Source organism: Zerene cesonia, chromosome 8 (assembly GCF_012273895.1).
Source record: "Zerene cesonia ecotype Mississippi chromosome 8, Zerene_cesonia_1.1, whole genome shotgun sequence".
Lineage (NCBI taxonomy): Eukaryota > Metazoa > Arthropoda > Insecta > Lepidoptera > Pieridae > Zerene > Zerene cesonia.
This window is the reverse complement of record NC_052109.1, coordinates 8,566,247-8,583,077: the sequence shown is the minus strand read 5'-3', so window position 1 is coordinate 8,583,077 and position 16,831 is coordinate 8,566,247. Positions and strand designations below refer to the sequence as shown.

At 32.5% G+C, this 16,831-nt stretch overlaps 1 protein-coding gene across 1 annotated transcript; it reads left to right on the top strand.

Moving 5' to 3' along the window:
• The first annotated feature begins 688 nt into the window (after positions 1-688).
• LOC119828677 (high affinity copper uptake protein 1-like) lies at positions 689-15,649 on the top strand. The gene is made up of 4 exons (XM_038350917.1): positions 689-845; positions 12,327-12,409; positions 14,469-14,704; positions 14,977-15,649. The coding sequence occupies exons 1-4, from the start codon at positions 827-829 to the stop codon at positions 15,176-15,178; spliced, it is 540 nt and encodes a 179-aa protein (XP_038206845.1). The 5' UTR covers positions 689-826; the 3' UTR covers positions 15,179-15,649.
• Positions 15,650-16,831: the final 1,182 nt, after the last annotated feature.

Genomic DNA, 16,831 nt, shown 5'->3' with positions numbered 1-16,831 from the left:
CTATCGTGGTGTGACGTAACCTTTTAACCAGTTGTGTAGAGGTGCATGCCCACTGTGAGAGATACGTTTTAATAACGGTGAATTGTGTGATTTATTTTTATGTACATAATTTGAGTAATAGTAGTTTTAATAAGTTGATTATTATAGAATAGTACCTTATAATAATTACAATCTAAATTACAATCTATTGCCTTATAAAGGCAAGAAACGCAGGTTCGAATCCTGCCTCGTGATCGAATTTTTTCTATTCTTTCAAAATTTCTCAATTACAATTATTCATGTATTCAAAGATTTTCTATTGTCACTTGCTTAGTGTCTGTTAACGGGAAGTGCTTCATGATTGTTAAAACTTCGATTTGAGATTCAATAGAGTGTATGACAATTCTTTCAGCTATCTTTCTCAAAAACAGATTGAAATACTTTAAAATCTTAGTTTTAAGTAGTTTCAAAAGCATAAACTACTGAAATATATATTAATTGATTAATATAATTAATACTACATCATTTAGGTACCAGTGATTATATGTAAAATAAAATTATTGATCGATCATATAACAACTACAAGATTTTATTGAATGAAAACTACGTGACCATAATATATAAAGTACAATTTAATCTTACAAAAACAATCAATAATCTATAGCTTATTCCGTGGACGTTGGTCTTAATTATTAAAGTCTGTACTAGAACGCTGTCACTGTCGTTTGGCATTCCCGCGCACGTTACTGCCGAATGAGAACGTTTCGCGCCATTTCTTGAAAATCGAATACGTCGCGAGTGTTGACATTTGTTAATAGTTTTTTTTTATTAATTAAACAAAATAGCCATGGAACACCATCACCATGGTAAGTGTTTATAGATAGAGTAGTTTTAATTATAAATTTTTAAAATTAATATATTGAGCAGCTACCGAAGTAATTGCATCGACCTTGTCGAAAATATGAATATTGTATTGTGTTGTAATGTGTTGTTATTTCAAAGTTAAGTGCTGTTAGTTTTTACGGTTTTATTGTACATTGTTTTATTACAAGGCGAAATGGAAATTGTACCTGTGTGCTATTCTAGATCCAAGTACAGGAAAAATAATTGTGAAGGAATGATGTTCACCTAATTGGCTAATTAATATATTTAATCTAGTATTGTTAGTATGCACATAAGAGACTTTTTTGATTTGTGAATGTTTTTATTAGCTGGAAAACGACAACAGTCGGTTCTGGTTTTTAAACAAAAAGTAAATCATATGAAACAGGTTGAGCGTAATTTCGGGTGCCCTTGTTGGAAATGGTGTTTTATGCTCCATATAGATATATTTATTTCATTGGGACCGTTGTCAATAATGTTAGAATAAGTATTATATGCCATGAAGAGAAAAGAAAAAGTATGAAACAATTGCATAATCTGTATATCGAATATCTTTGATGTATTCTTCATAGGAAAAACGATTAAAATTATATTCTCATTCCATTTTCAAAAATAAATTATCATATGATAGAGTTCACAATGAGTCTCGTAGTATAAAAATCTAAAAATAATGTATGACCAATGACCATATATAGGATCATAACATTAGACCCTGTCTTGCAAATCAAAATCTCTTAAAACGAAGTTTGAAATGATTGATCTTTGAGTTTGGCGTGTAGTATTTTGTTAAGTTCTACACCCAAGGGGATAAAATAGGTGATGAAAGTTTTATCATGACATTTTTTTTGACCACGCGGGCGAAGCAGCGTGCAACAATTAGTAAAAACAATCAGTCCATAGACGTGTTTGCAATTAGTCGAGTCTTTTGTTTTTGAATAATTAGTTTATTTAATAATTATGCTAGATATGAAAGCTGATAAGAGGACACAATAGATATGCGATAAGATTCGTCCATTTTTCAAATTTGAAATCCCCGTGGTTCAATGCACGTAGACTGGGCTAGAGTTGATATCCGTATCTATACTTAGGCATAAAAATACAAGCCACTTGTCCTGACTTCACCCGGATTGGCCCGCAATAGCAACAAAATATAACCTCTGTAAAGCTATCTAAATTTTTTGTCCTGATCAAAGTGTAGCTTTATCAAGAGCAAAACAGTTTCACAGAAATAAAAAATAATGTGAGATATACTTTTAAAAATCATAAATATCCAACTTCCCATTATCCTGCTAATATTATAATGCGAAAGTTTGTAAGGATGTGTGTGCGTTTGTTGCTCTTTCATGTAAAAACTACTGAACCGATTGCAATGAATTTGGTACGTAGATAGCTTGACAACTGGAATAACATATAGGCGAATTTTTATCCCGATATTCCTACGGGATATGTACTTACACGGGTGAAACCGCGGGGCGCAGCTAGTATGTTATAATGATATCAGAAAAATAACGATTATTTAACAATATATAAGTGGAATTTAAATAATTTATCACTTATCATCATATTCTGCCTATATGTGCATGTTCAGGTACTCACAACGGTTATTTAATGCTCATAATGATAACGATATTTGTAAATAATTCAAATATATTTATATCTCTACTTATAAACTTTCGCGTTTATAATATTAGTAGAATAAATATTCAATATGAATTAATAAATATACGGATTGAAATAACGAGCAAGAGATTCAAATCATCTAGCGTATACAAAATAAATCAACATTATGAGACCAGTGCCATAAATGATTTCTGTTGTCTGTGGTTTACATATACAACTACATATGTATTACATAATGCCGCAACAATGTCGACCTTTTACCGACGTAATTAGGCCGTATCTTGCTCGCGTGTATGATTAAATAATATTTTGTTTTTGTTTATATTGACGTGATAACTTATAGTTTGTTAAAAATGTTCTTTATGTAACTAGGCTGTAGTTCTTGAGATTAGTGCGTTCAAACAAACAAACTCTTCAGCTTTATACAGTTAACCAGCCAAGTTATCAAGTCTATAGTCCATTTTTTTTTATTTAGTAACTTTTCTTTCTTAACTTTTCTCTACTTTAAATTATGTTAAAGGTAACTAAGCGTACATATAAGTTTATTACACGCTTTTTATTAGCTTCACCTGTATGTTTGTTTGTAACCGACTTCTTTGGGCGCGAATTTTGACCCACTTTAAACGGCCTGATTTCGTTCAAACTTTGTAGATTTATTGAGGACCGATCACAATACACTAATTTGATAAAATTATTCCAGTTTTCAATTTGCAAAATATGATTTTTGTTAAAGCGTGTTTTTTAGTTTTTATAAACTATTATATTTTTTTTCAATTTCTTTAAACGAGTAAGTATAAACTTATAAATTAAATTTCTTAAAATCTACCAAACTGCCAAATAAGTTTCTTTCTACACGTGTGATTCGTAAAATAACGAACAAACATTTTGTTAAACATAATATGACCTTCTTTATTTGTCGATCATCAGCATGATTTTAATTAATTTAATACTTTGTTCGTTGGCATGTTTAAATTATGTGATTTATGACAATTATTTTGCTTTACAAAATGCAGAATTAATAATAATAATTAGAGTTATTTTTTTAAATAATGCTTTTTCTGTTTTTTACGGCATTTGTTTAAAAATCATTAATTTGTTTAATTGTTATAGTCATAATGCCAAATGTATAGATATAGAAATTTTACAACTCTCTCGATCGTGCAACAGTCAGATAAAACTTAAAATAATCTTTGATAAATATTAGGAGATAAAACGAATCGTTGTCATTGATATCAGGCAATCACTCTGGAGGTCGTGCGTACCTCAGTATTTATTAAATACTCAAAAAATAATATCTACATGTTTCACAAATTCATCACGCACACAAATATATATCTAAACTAGCTACGCCCCGCAGTTTCACCCGCGTAAGTCCGTATCCCGTAGGAATATCGGGATATAAAGTTGCCTATGTGTTATTCCAGTTGTCCAGCTGTCTACGTACCAAATTTCATTGCAATCGGTTATGTAGTTTTTGCTTGAAAGAGCAACAAACACACACACGTCCTTACAAACTTTCGCATGTATAATATTAGTAGGATTATCCAATAAAAATTGACTCATAGATCTTCGAAGATAAATGATACTGTAATATCCCGCTTAATAAATACAGCTTCCGACACTTTTTGATTTTTTTACCAATGGAAAGTAGTTGACCCAGAGTACGCTGCGCAACTTCGGAAGGCCAAATTACAACATGAAATTACTCGTACTATTTACAACATCCATCTGCAAATATCACAAAACGATTGTGGATAATTCAAAAGTCGGACAACTGGAATAACATATAGGCAACTTTTTATCCCGATATCCCTACGGAATACGGACTTACGCGGGTGAAACCGCGGGACACAGTTAGTGTTATATAAAGCTATGATTGATTTTTTGATTAAATTAAATTGTCAGTTAAAATGGATCAAACATGATAACTCATATGATCCAAGATAAATGATAGTGTAATATCCCCCTAAGGCGAATTGGTATTTTAAATTGTGTATCAATATTATAAGACAAATTGGTACAAACAGGTAATTCTAAGCGTATTATTAATTTATATCAAAAGAAAAGCACGAGCGGATATTATATACATTTATATTCAACTAGCAAACTCGGCGAACTCCGTTTCGCCACCAGATGGCTTCGTTTTTCCCGCTTTTCTGTTGAAATTTTTCCGGAATTTTCTTTGCTATAAACCTCACGACGCCCAAGACCTTTCCAACGAATGCAAAACCGTGGAAATCGGTTCGTGCGTTCTGGAGTTATAGCGTCAGGAAGGAAATCCGACTTATTTTTATATAGTAGATTATAAAGGACAAACTGTCGTAAAGAGACTAGAACTTCTCTTGTTGATTTATGATAACTAAATTGTTGTAATGAATTTGAAGAATGATGAAGAGATACAGAAGGGATACCAAATTACTTTTTTCAGGTACAAAACAAATCAAACAAATAGACTCATTTCAAAAAGACCAGTATGCTGATCGACTTTATAATGTAAATTGCGCAAAACATTTGAATTAAGAATAACAGAAATTCGTACCAAATGTTGGCTTTCACTAATATACCACAAAGGCGAGGAAAATCGTTGCAAGAATACTTCATTGTTATAGAACTAACTAATATAACTAGTCATGCTCATTTGTCATGCTTATTTGTCATGCTACTTGTAGCACATTCGCCATGTAGTGCACTAACACATTCGAGTTTAATATTCGTCTCTTAACTCGACAAATATTCGTCGGAACATTCGTGTCGACACATGTCTCTGTTCGTACATTCTTCCCTTTGATTAAAAAACCGGTCCTAACTATACGAATGTCGAGGTAAATAGCGAATGTTCTGTTTACGCATACGTTTTCATATTTGTTTGTACATTATTCGCGTCACTTATCGCTGTTCGCACGATTGTGTTAACGCCATTTACCGTAATAACACTATTGTAAGGTCTCATTTGCATCTTAGGAGCACCTAACAAACATTGTGCCCAAAAAGTCGCTAACGACTCTTTCTTAGACCTGCCCTATAAAGCTTAAAAAACAATCCTAAAAGCTGTTGTCAAAATATACATTGACAAAGATGTAAGATTAAAAAATAAATCACAGCATACTGCATACGTTGTAAAAAAAATAAAAAATCGTGATAGGTTAGGTTCACTTCAAAAGGTCATTATTATAATAATTCATTGTGGCTTAATAATCTATTCTTGTTTATTGACTACTTCAGGATAGGATTATGGCTTTATTTTGGCTTCAAAAGGTCTTCTTAGGAAATATACACATGTGAGTATTTTACTTTTAGATTAGATAATTTAACTATACTGCCAAATATCTATGATTGCAAATAGGAAAATCATCAACAGAAACTAACAGAATTCTTGAGCACCAAAATTATATGCGATTTCTTTATTGTTTATTGAATAATAATTTTACAATAGCACAGGGCGTAACCGACAACTGCACCGGAACCTAACCTACGTCATTGAATATCAAGTATTACCACAGAATAAAAATATTACATTTTATCATACCACAGACGACTTGTTAAAGAATATATAATACTGCTGTCAAACTCCTGCATAGGTAATAATGTCTCTCTTTCTGCACACTAATTTCATATATTTTCATTATTTTGAAATGAAAATGGTTGATAAAATACATATAATAATTCAATTTCGCCCCAATTAACATCTTTCCTTTAATTTATTTAGCGTTTTCTATCTTTAGATATGTCGATACAATTAAAAAACACATAAATTCTCGTCGACTGAGTTGCCCCAGTATGAATTAACCGTTTTTACAATCTAACTCTACTTAAAAAACATATATCCAAGCCATGACATACGTTATTCAAGTGCAACAGTTTACAGACAGACAGGATAGCACGCAAAAACATCCGCATAACAACTCCGATATTGCCCGTTTACAAAATATTTTACACCTAGCGCGTTCGCGCGGAAATGTGTGTCAAAACACTGACAGCTTAGTTTGCCGCGTAAACGGTTGTCAGTTTTTTTTTTAATTCGAGTTTCCGAAAGGCTTTACTAAAACGAATATAATAGCTATCTGCTCATTGAGAACACTACTGATAGTATTTTCTTGTGTTTGGTTGTACGCGAGTATTATACATTTAGAAATTAAAAACTTTTCAACGGATTTTAAATGTCTCCCCGTGACCACGCTCGCTGTAAAGTGTTCGAAACGTCGGGTTAATAATATAATAAATAAATCGCGTTTAAAATCCGTTGAAAAGTTTTTAATTTCTAAACACTACTGATGATTATATATTTAATGTTCTAAATACGTCAGCTATATCTATCAAGCAATTAATCGATCGAATTACCACATATTTAAACCTTTTCAAATTAATCCATCTGATAATTAATTAAACCGTTAAGAAATACCGTACTATTGTGTAACTATAATAACGATTGACATATTTAAACATAGTTTTTTTTGTTGTCATAGAAATATCAACGCATTCCATATTCCATAGGAATTATTTGAATTTTATTCCATAGGAGTATTTTTTTTGTACATAATAATATTCTAACAGAACAGAAAATTTAGTTCTGAGAATAGCAACCCTGGAGAACACACTAGGTGTATGTTTGTTTGAAACTCTTTAACGCAAATCAAGACGATCATATTTGTATGAAACTTATTACAGAAAATAAGTCAGAATAAGTGCACACGTCACCATAAACGCGGATACCATGTAAGTTAAGTCGATTGGATGTTTGTCCGTCAATCACGCTGAAACTACTAAACGGATTTTGATGAAATTTGATTTACAGACAGGGTATGAGTTGACTTCGGTGATAGAATACTTTTATAACGCTCCCTTGGTATAAAGCAAGAATCTTGATATCCGGGCATAGCCAGGACGCGCGTCTAGTGTAACATAATAACATACTGTATGAATATATTATAATGCAATGTTGCAGTCTTCATAACATTACGTTTAATATTGTCACGATTAAAGCATTAACAAGTAACAAAAATGCGATCGCTGTCAGCTTCACCATACGTTTTGTTGACTTCCCGAATGTGCTAATTCATTTAATATTTACTGACTTGAATACCTATTTCATTCTGTACATTGCTCTCCGTTTACCTGTATCCTATTAAAATTATAAATACGAAACTTAGTAGGTGGATGTATGGATGTTTGTTATTCTTTCACGCGAACAGCTGATTGTATCTGTATAAAATTTGGTACAGAGAAAGAGACACCGGTATCGATTCAACCAGTAACAAACAAAAAAATGTAGTAGAATCAATAATAAACCTCCTTTTTTGAAGTCGGTTGAAAATTACCTTCAAAACATCGTTAAGACTAGGTATCTGAAATCAAAACAAAGCAAACTAATAATAATAATAAATTGTGTTTTTCCATCGGCCGTCTTCAACTGGCCGAGCATCGTCACCGGATGCCACTCATTGTCTTATTACAAGATATAACTGGACGGAGGGGACGGTCCCCGCCCCGAGGGGCCAGTTCTACTCGCCAATATGAGGAAATGCATATAACATTGTCAATTTATATGTCATGTTTAAAAAGAATTACTGGAAAGCTTTTGAAGGCTAAATTACTTTTGGCGCCAAAAGTTTTTATTTTTAATTTTGTACTGTCACACTCGTTATTTAAATAAACAAATGAGATGTTAAAAAATTTATCAGCCGCGTTTTTTAAAGTTCTTAAAAAGAGCTGTAGAAAACTAAAAAACATTGAATAAAATATACCTAGCTTAGTCGAAGCTTACGATCTAGAAAAGCAAATAAATTAATCAGGGGAAATTACAAGCAAACCCGCAGGCGGCTAACTAGTTAACAAAATCAACAGGTGGGCAAGTATAGATGATATGCAGTATGCAATGTAATTCAACTCACGCGCATCCTTGACATTGACGTCACGACTCTCGATCCGCGTCGTATTACCATAATAATAATCTTTTTATCGCGTACCTTTTCCTTTCTGTATCTTTTTATAACATTTATCGATTTATCTGTGACTAGTTTCTTGATTTAAAAACGTCCTAATAATTTTTCAACATTCGAACGAAACGAAACGAAATTTACCAAAGAAAGTAGATATGGCATTGCCAAATTAACTCTTTTTGTAACTTTGTAACAGCTGAACAGATTTGGGTGCATTTTGATATAGAGATAGAACAGATAAGTTACTATTTCGCCAAAACATTCAATAAAGTTGCGATACGTTAGTTGTGTACGAAGGCGCAGACATTTGCTTCCGAGATAACTGATCAACCCCCTACATTTATTATACAGTATACTAGCAGTTCGCCCCGCCTTCGCCCGTGGTACATAATATATAGCCTATGTCACTCGAAGTTGCAGCTTTCTAACGGTGAAAGAATTTTTAAAATCAGCCCAGTCGTTTTCGAGTTTATCCATTACAAACAAACAAACATACAAATTCTTCCTCCTTAAAAATATTACTGTAGAAGTGTAGATATGATTATAGCATTCATATCTACAAGCACAGATAACATATACTCAAGGGAAGCAAAAATACCCAGCATTATACGCCGTTTATTTACTCTTTTGAATTGATTGCCTTTTTTCAATAAAAAATATATTACTAACACATCTACTTGCTAAACAAGGTAAAGATTGGTTAATTATATGGCATTCCGCGTTGTAGCGGGCATTTTATTGCTAATTGACTTGCGTTAATCCTTATAAATAGACACTTGAACATTTTACACTGTAATGCAGTTTGATGTGATGAAGCTAAGAGAAAGCACGTTCAGCGAGCCCATTTCCTGGTACAGCAGAGTTTATCGCAGGCTATGTAGTTTACAAATAAAAAACCTTACCTACCCTTTTATAAATAAAGATAAAGAATCTGTTTGTTTGAACATGCTAATCTCAGTAACTCCAGAAGCGATTTCAAAGATTCTTTAACCGTTGGATATGTATGCAATGCCTGAACGTCGTAGGCTAAAAATATAATACGAACGAAGCTGGGGAGCGCCGCTAGTCTGTACATCAAATTGTCATGTTACAGCTTTATTATCAAATTTTTCAGAAATTGCTTTTTAATTTTTTTTTCTCTTTGCGTATGTGAAAGGTCTAAGAATATGCCATAAACTACGTTTCATGCTTTCATTCCTCCTTGATATGGGTGTTCAGAAAATAAAGACGTCTATTGCAAGAACTAATTTGTTTAATTAAAATTAATTGAAACTCTATGGTTCCATTTATATAATCTGTAAAAATTAAATTCAAACGCATTTACCATTGTTATAATGCAAATAACTTTTAATCTGCTCACGGTGGCGGCAAGGTGGCGATTACACAAGTCGACGAAGTTTAATGAATTTTTATGACCCGATAAGGAAAGTAAAAGTTATGTTAAACTTGAGTTTAAAAACATTACGTACCGACATTTTTATCGTAGACATATTGTGTTTTATTGTAGACAATTTTACAACCACAGATAAAACTAGGAGTTCCATAGATATCGACTGTACTTTGTGACCATTTTATGCCGCGACGTCGCGAAAAATTTATTCAGTGTAGTTAAAAGGTTATTTCATTGGGGCAAGGAATACGTTTTTTTAAACAGGTGTCTGTTGCCATAAATAACTCAGAAATAAACGAGTGGATTTATTTTTCTTCTTTTATTTCAATTGGAAGACTGTTAAGATTAATTGTCCATCAATCTCTCTCTCCTCCACTAATTCTCTTCTCTACCAATCTATACTAATATTATAAAGCTGAAGAGTTTGTTTGTTTTTTTGAACGCACTTATCTCAGGAACTACTAGTCCGATTTAAATTATTCTTTCAGTGATATATAGCCCATTTATTGAGGATAGCGATAGGCTATATATGTACCACGGGCGAAGCCGGGGCGCACCGCTGGTCATAGATAAATTGGTTGAGATGAAACTTGTTTCGAAGAAATCAGCTCCAATTTGAATGACTTCTTTTGCTAAACTCTGCCAATATTTAAGCTAATAATTCCTTATACTGCTGCTTTAATAAAACAGAATCCGCACTACAATTCGTACTCCGTGAGCAACCATAGAGAAGTGAACATTAACCTAAGATCATTACAGAATCATGTTTAAACTGCAAGATCATAAAAATGCTCAAGTATTCACAAATACATAGCTAGGAAGTTACATGCATCGAGATGCATTACGCAACCTGGCCCTGTGCAGTGAAAGCACGTTGTGCACAAAACCATACCATTTTCTATTCTATGTGCAGGTGCTTATGGTTTAATTTCCGTTGAGCGATTTGTGATAATCAAATGATGATTTGATATTATATATTTATAGTGACGTGACACGATCATTAATGTTTTTGCTTCTGCAACTGTGCTTTATTGAGCGACTGTTAGATAAGTCGGTAATTTTAAATTAAATTTTTACGTAACTGGTTAAGGATGAAGTAGAGAATGTATTTATATGGAGAATTTAAAAATTCTATATCACTTAAGTACCTTTATATATAACACTAGCTGTTCGCCTCGACTTCGCCCATGGTACGTGTATAGCCTATGTCACTCAGTGAAGATACAGCTTTCTAATGGTGAAAGAATTTTTGAAATCGGTCCAATGGTTTTTGCGTGAAAATGAAATATTTTATTATGTGGAAAATTCGACGACATGTGCCAACCCGCATTTGGCCAGCGTAGTAGATTATGGCCTAAGCTCTCATAGGAGACCCGTGTCCCAGTAGTGGGAACATATCTATGATACATATCTATAGAAGAGGAACATCAGCCTATGCTGATGATGATGGAATAAATGCGACTACTAAGTATCATGTGGAAGGAGCTTCTCAGAAGCTACTGGTTTCATTTAAAAAATTTTGAAGTCCGAGGCCCGCACCACTAAGCCACCACTGCATTTTAGTACTCTTTAATTATAGTATTGTTCCACATACGTGTACAAACCTACCTACATGTAAAGTGCCCATTTACTCATAATTTCAGCAACAGGTCTTCAACAAGTAGGTAATAAGGTGCGGTACTTCCCTGTAGCACAGATAATATAATCGTATACAGTACCTGTAGTAAATATTTTCCTGTCGATTTGATAACAATAGCCCTAGAACAATACTCTGTAAAATATTATTAATAGTTGCTGTTTATGAAGCTGTGTGTCAACTTTGTATGCTTTGAGAAATTTTGAAAGAATAGAAAAAATTTGATCACGAGGCAGGATTTGAACCTGCGTTTCTTGCCTAACCGTAGCAACGCCTAGCCTCTCGGCCACACAATTTTTTTCTATTCTTTCAAAATTTCTCATTTATAAAGCATTTCAATGCTATAAAACTAAAAATTAAATATGTATGCTTTATTTAAGTGAAAAATATTGTATTAAATTTCATATTGCTAACACCGTTTATAACTCAGAATTTCTCTACCATTTCTTCCCATTTCGATGGTAAATTTTGAGAGATGCGTCCAGAATAATTTTTCTTCCCTTTCCAGTCTTTCCTTTTACTTCCCTCGTCAATTCTTTATTTGTCTTATACCATTTTAAGTTGGCAATCAATTTCCAGAAGCCTCTACAAATGTTTATGGCCGCGCTTATCTATATATACAAAATTCCCGTGTCTCAATGTTAGTTACCATACTCCTCCGAAACGGCTGGACCGATTCTCATTTTGTGTACATATCGGATAGGGCTGAGAATCGGCCAACATCTATTTTTCATACCGCTAAATGTAACAGTAAGACAGAACAGCGTTTGCCGGGTCAACCAGTTATATTTACCTTTATTTAAGCACTTCATTCCCCAATCAGGCCTCATTACCAGTCACTCAATAAAAATATATATCTTATATGAAATGTCATACATTCCAGCAATGGAGGCAGTATCGCACAACCACGAGGAGCAGGCCATCGCCCCCAGCAGCTGTCACGGGGACCACGGGCATGCTATGGTGGTGAGTTATCTGAACTTCATATCTATACTACTATATATAATATATATGTAAATATTTATGTATATTATATGTGTAATAACTTTGTATACCATGTTTTATGCAGTAAATGAATAATAATTTATTTATTAGTGCCTTTTATGTAATATTTATAAAGCTTTTTTGACAATACCTACATAACAAATTACCGCCCAAACACTTTTCGTAATTTTAATGAGATTATTTTAAATAAAGAATAATTAAAATATACGTCATGTGACGTGGCTTAACACGAAAACGTATTATTGTACTCAAAATAAACTCAATAATCATAAATTTATCTATTCTACAATATATAAATAGTATTGGTAATAATATTCGAAGCAATTGACTTACATTTAAACAACTTGCTGTCGCTATCACAGCGTTATCAAGTGTCGCAATCGCGTAACCACTGTGCGGTTAATATGATGCGTTATAACAAATTTCCCACACACATTTGAACAATTATAGACAAAAAACCCCACTTTGCCTTGTTCGACGACCTATATTTTTATGTTTTAATTCGACTTTTAAGTAAATTTATCATAAGATTCTATGTATAATATAAGATTTAATAAAATATAAATCTAATATATAAAATTCTCATGTCACAGTTTTCGTTGCCATACTCCTCCGAAACAGCTTGAACAATTTTGATTAAATTTTTTGTGCTTATCTGGTATCTATGAGAATCGGCCAACATCTATTTTTCATACCCCTAAATGATAAGAGTAAGGCAGAACAGCGTTTGCCGGTGCAGCTAGTATAATGTATATTTTAATCGATTAAAGCATATGACGATTCATATAAGTTAATTATATCATAGCTACATGAAAACGGTTAAAAGGGACGAAAATAAACTAAAACAACGATTAGACACTTTTATTATCATTTCTAACTAAATCTGTACAATTTTAAACATCTATGAAGATCAAATACAAGATGATAAAGTCGGCAACACGTCTTCAGAGACCTCTGTATGTGGGTTTGCTTCCTAACAGGCTATTACGTGCTCCTTAGCCCTGTATCTTATAAAAAAGATAAATGCTTTTTCAATTTTGAATACTTACACAAAAAACATTGTATTAACGTGTTTTATTCTTGTAAATACAGAGTTTTGAGGTTAAGATGTTACACTACAGCCATACGAAATTATCCTCGGCATCCCTTGTTCTCCGTGAGAAAATCATGCACAAGTCAATCAGTATTTATAGTGTAATAAGTACATCGCCACGGCTAACCCGACACGTACAGACCGACTGATCCACTAAATAATCTAGAGAAAAATCTTTTCTAAAATAGCACACATGAATTATCATTAAACATGTGTGCATAGCTTATATTACAACGTGATATATTCACTGAAATCCATCACGGCAGTTAATGTGTTTAAATTGGTTTATATGCTTTAATGTTCTTCATCTTTTTTGATTATCACATATTTTAAAAACATAAACTTTTAAAGTATGTTATCTTGTGTCTACAATGTTATAGCCGTTGTTGCAATGCATAAAGATATAAAGGTTAACTATCTGTTACTAGTTTGTGACGTCATTAGCAGAACTCTTAGATAGTAAAGTCTATAAGTATAGGCTTTAGATAGTAAATATCGTAAGTTCCAATTTTGCGGTAATTTAAGGAACAAGTATTTTTCTTTTATAACATTACTAGTATAAAAGATTTAAAAACTAACATATATAATAACAGGTTTAAATCAAACAAGACAAACCAATGTAAATTAAGTCAACTGTTGGGATAATCATTTTTAGAAATAAATAACTTCAGCGAGGACAGATTTTAGGGAAAAGTTTAATTATGCAAACAATAATTTAGCGATATGAATTGGGAATTTCATTTGACAAATTGTTATAATAATGAAAGAAAAAAAATGAGATTATTATTAACTTATATAACTTATGAGATTAACAATTAATCCCTCTACAACACTCAAAGTCTAATCGTTAAAAATTGAATACAAGAAACGCACCTTCCAACCCTAGATAATCACACGAATAACGCAATTCCCACGATCTCGTTGCAGTTCCACGCCGGCGTAGTCCAGGAGATCCTCTTCAAAGGCTGGGAGACCTCCAACGCGTTAGAACTGTTCGGCTCCTGCGTGGCCATCTTTGTGGCCAGCGTGCTGTACGAGGGCTTCAAGTATTATCGGGAGACGCTGTTTGAGAAGGCGGCCCTCGCGGCCACTGCTGACTCGCAAGTCAATATCGCCAAGAACGAAAATGGAACGAATAGATCCTGTCACACGAGGCGGACTACGTGAGTATTGATGACCCAAATTCATGTAAAAAAACTCACCCAAAAACTGAGAAATTTTGAAAGAATAGAAAAAATTTGATCACGAGGCGGTATTCGAACCCGCGTTTTTTGCCAAACCGTAGCAACGCCTAGCCTCTTAGTTTAGGATATAATTTAATTTAAACTGTTGAAAACATAAAAAACATAAAAAAAAAACTGTGGAAAGGGGTTTTACTCCGAATTTACGTGAAGTCGCGGACAAAAGCTTTACTTATAAGCTTCCAATGTTTCAGTTACACAATGTTCTCGAGCGGCCACATATACCAGACGGGTCTCTACTTCGTGCAAGCCTGGGTGTCCTACATACTGATGCTTGTCTTCATGACGTACAACGTGTGGCTTTGCCTAGCTCTGGTCCTTGGTCTAGCGCTCGGTTACTTCCTCTTCGGCTGGAGAAAGACAACGGCCATAGACAATAGCGAATGTTGCATGTAAACCACAGATTAACAAGAATATTGTATAGATAACAAGATATTATTTATGACGATGTAGATAATAAACATTCAATGGTTAAAGTGATGGACAATGTTTGAGCGATGCTTGTAACATTATTAAATTGTATATCTTCAAAAGTGTATAACAATCTTTACAAATATGGCAAATCTGTTTGTATACTTCGTGGTTAAGATTATAAATCAGATTTTGGGTATTTGGCGGGAAAAATTGTATTTAAAAATAATTTTGATGATATTGAAACAATAAAATAATGACCGTATTCGCTTGTTCATGTCTTGTATGTAATTAAATACAATTCAACGGAGAATGAGAAAGGATATCGTTAATTATTATAATTAATGAACTGCTACACATTCCCAATGCAATGCAATGTTTATTGATAGTACATTAAGAATATAATTATTCTTAAATACATAGTAACCATTACGTTAAGATAATCCCAGGAAAAAATTCCTAGTTTATAAATATACTACAATGTTGCCGATAATATAATATAAAAGAAAGTAAATATATTTGTATGAAATAATTAAAATCTGTTTCACGTTAAATAAATGATAATTGTGTAAATATTTTAACACAATTTTAAAAACTTTGAATGATTTATACGGATTATAGTATTTTTGTAGCATTATAATGATAATGTATTACAGAAAAATGGTTTGTTAATAAAACTAGTATGGTATGTAATCAGTTTATTTGAAATATTTCAACTGAATCGCCATCTTGCCATCATGACAATAAAATCTTTATTAATGTGTTAGATTAATCTCATTTATTTTTATCATAATAATAAAATGGATGACCGTCATCACCAACGAAAAGTTTTAACGCATGAATATAGCTAAAAGCAAATTAATTACAGTATTTTATGAGAGTAGGTATGTAAGTTTTATAAAAAATAATATTGTAAAATTTCAAAGCCTATGTGATATTATGAATTTAGAATTAACATTTTTGTACTTTTATTGTTAGTTAAATAAATACGTTTTATATATTTTGTTCTGTACTTTTTATTTCAGCGCCATCTAATACGGAATAGGTTTCAAAAAACATGTCCTACGCAATTCTTTGAATCGATTCTTAAATTTAACCATTTAAGAATTGAGAATTGTTTTATAGGAAGTGAATACACAGCTTTCTATATTTTTTTTTTGTGAAAAATTCCATTCAAACCGTTGATTTAAATAATTTCGAACTTTAATCAATAAAGAAACAAAATATATTTGTGTACCAGTTAACAATAAGTTACATATTCATTGAAATCAGGGATTTCTATTTCAACAAAACCCATGCTAATATGCTAATCGAAGAGTTTATCTCTTTGTTAAGCTTTCAAGGCCCACGGCACTTTTTTGACGAAAATTCACACTAATTTGATGAAAATTTCTGACCTATTATCGAACATAGAAAAAATTTAATAAGCCTTTAGTTTTAGAAAAAGAAATTTTTGTTTTTTTTTTACATTCCTTATATTAAATAAGAGATGTTGCAATGAAGAGAGATATTTTAGTAGGATATGAAAGATTAAGTCATGGTTACTCGTATCGTGTGTATCAGCTCTACATAAACATACTTACGGAATAATCGTGAGTTAAACTACCAACCTATAGTTCAAAATCAGATGAATGAATT

What these genes read in the sequence shown, in the direction of transcription:
- LOC119828677 (XM_038350917.1), top strand. An exon ending in ACCACGGGCATGCTATGGTG is followed by an intron (nt 12,410 to 14,468) that starts GTGAGTTATCTG and finishes ATCTCGTTGCAG; the next exon opens with TTCCACGCCGGCGTAGTCCA. An exon ending in TGTCACACGAGGCGGACTAC is followed by an intron (nt 14,705 to 14,976) that starts GTGAGTATTGAT and finishes CCAATGTTTCAG; the next exon opens with TTACACAATGTTCTCGAGCG.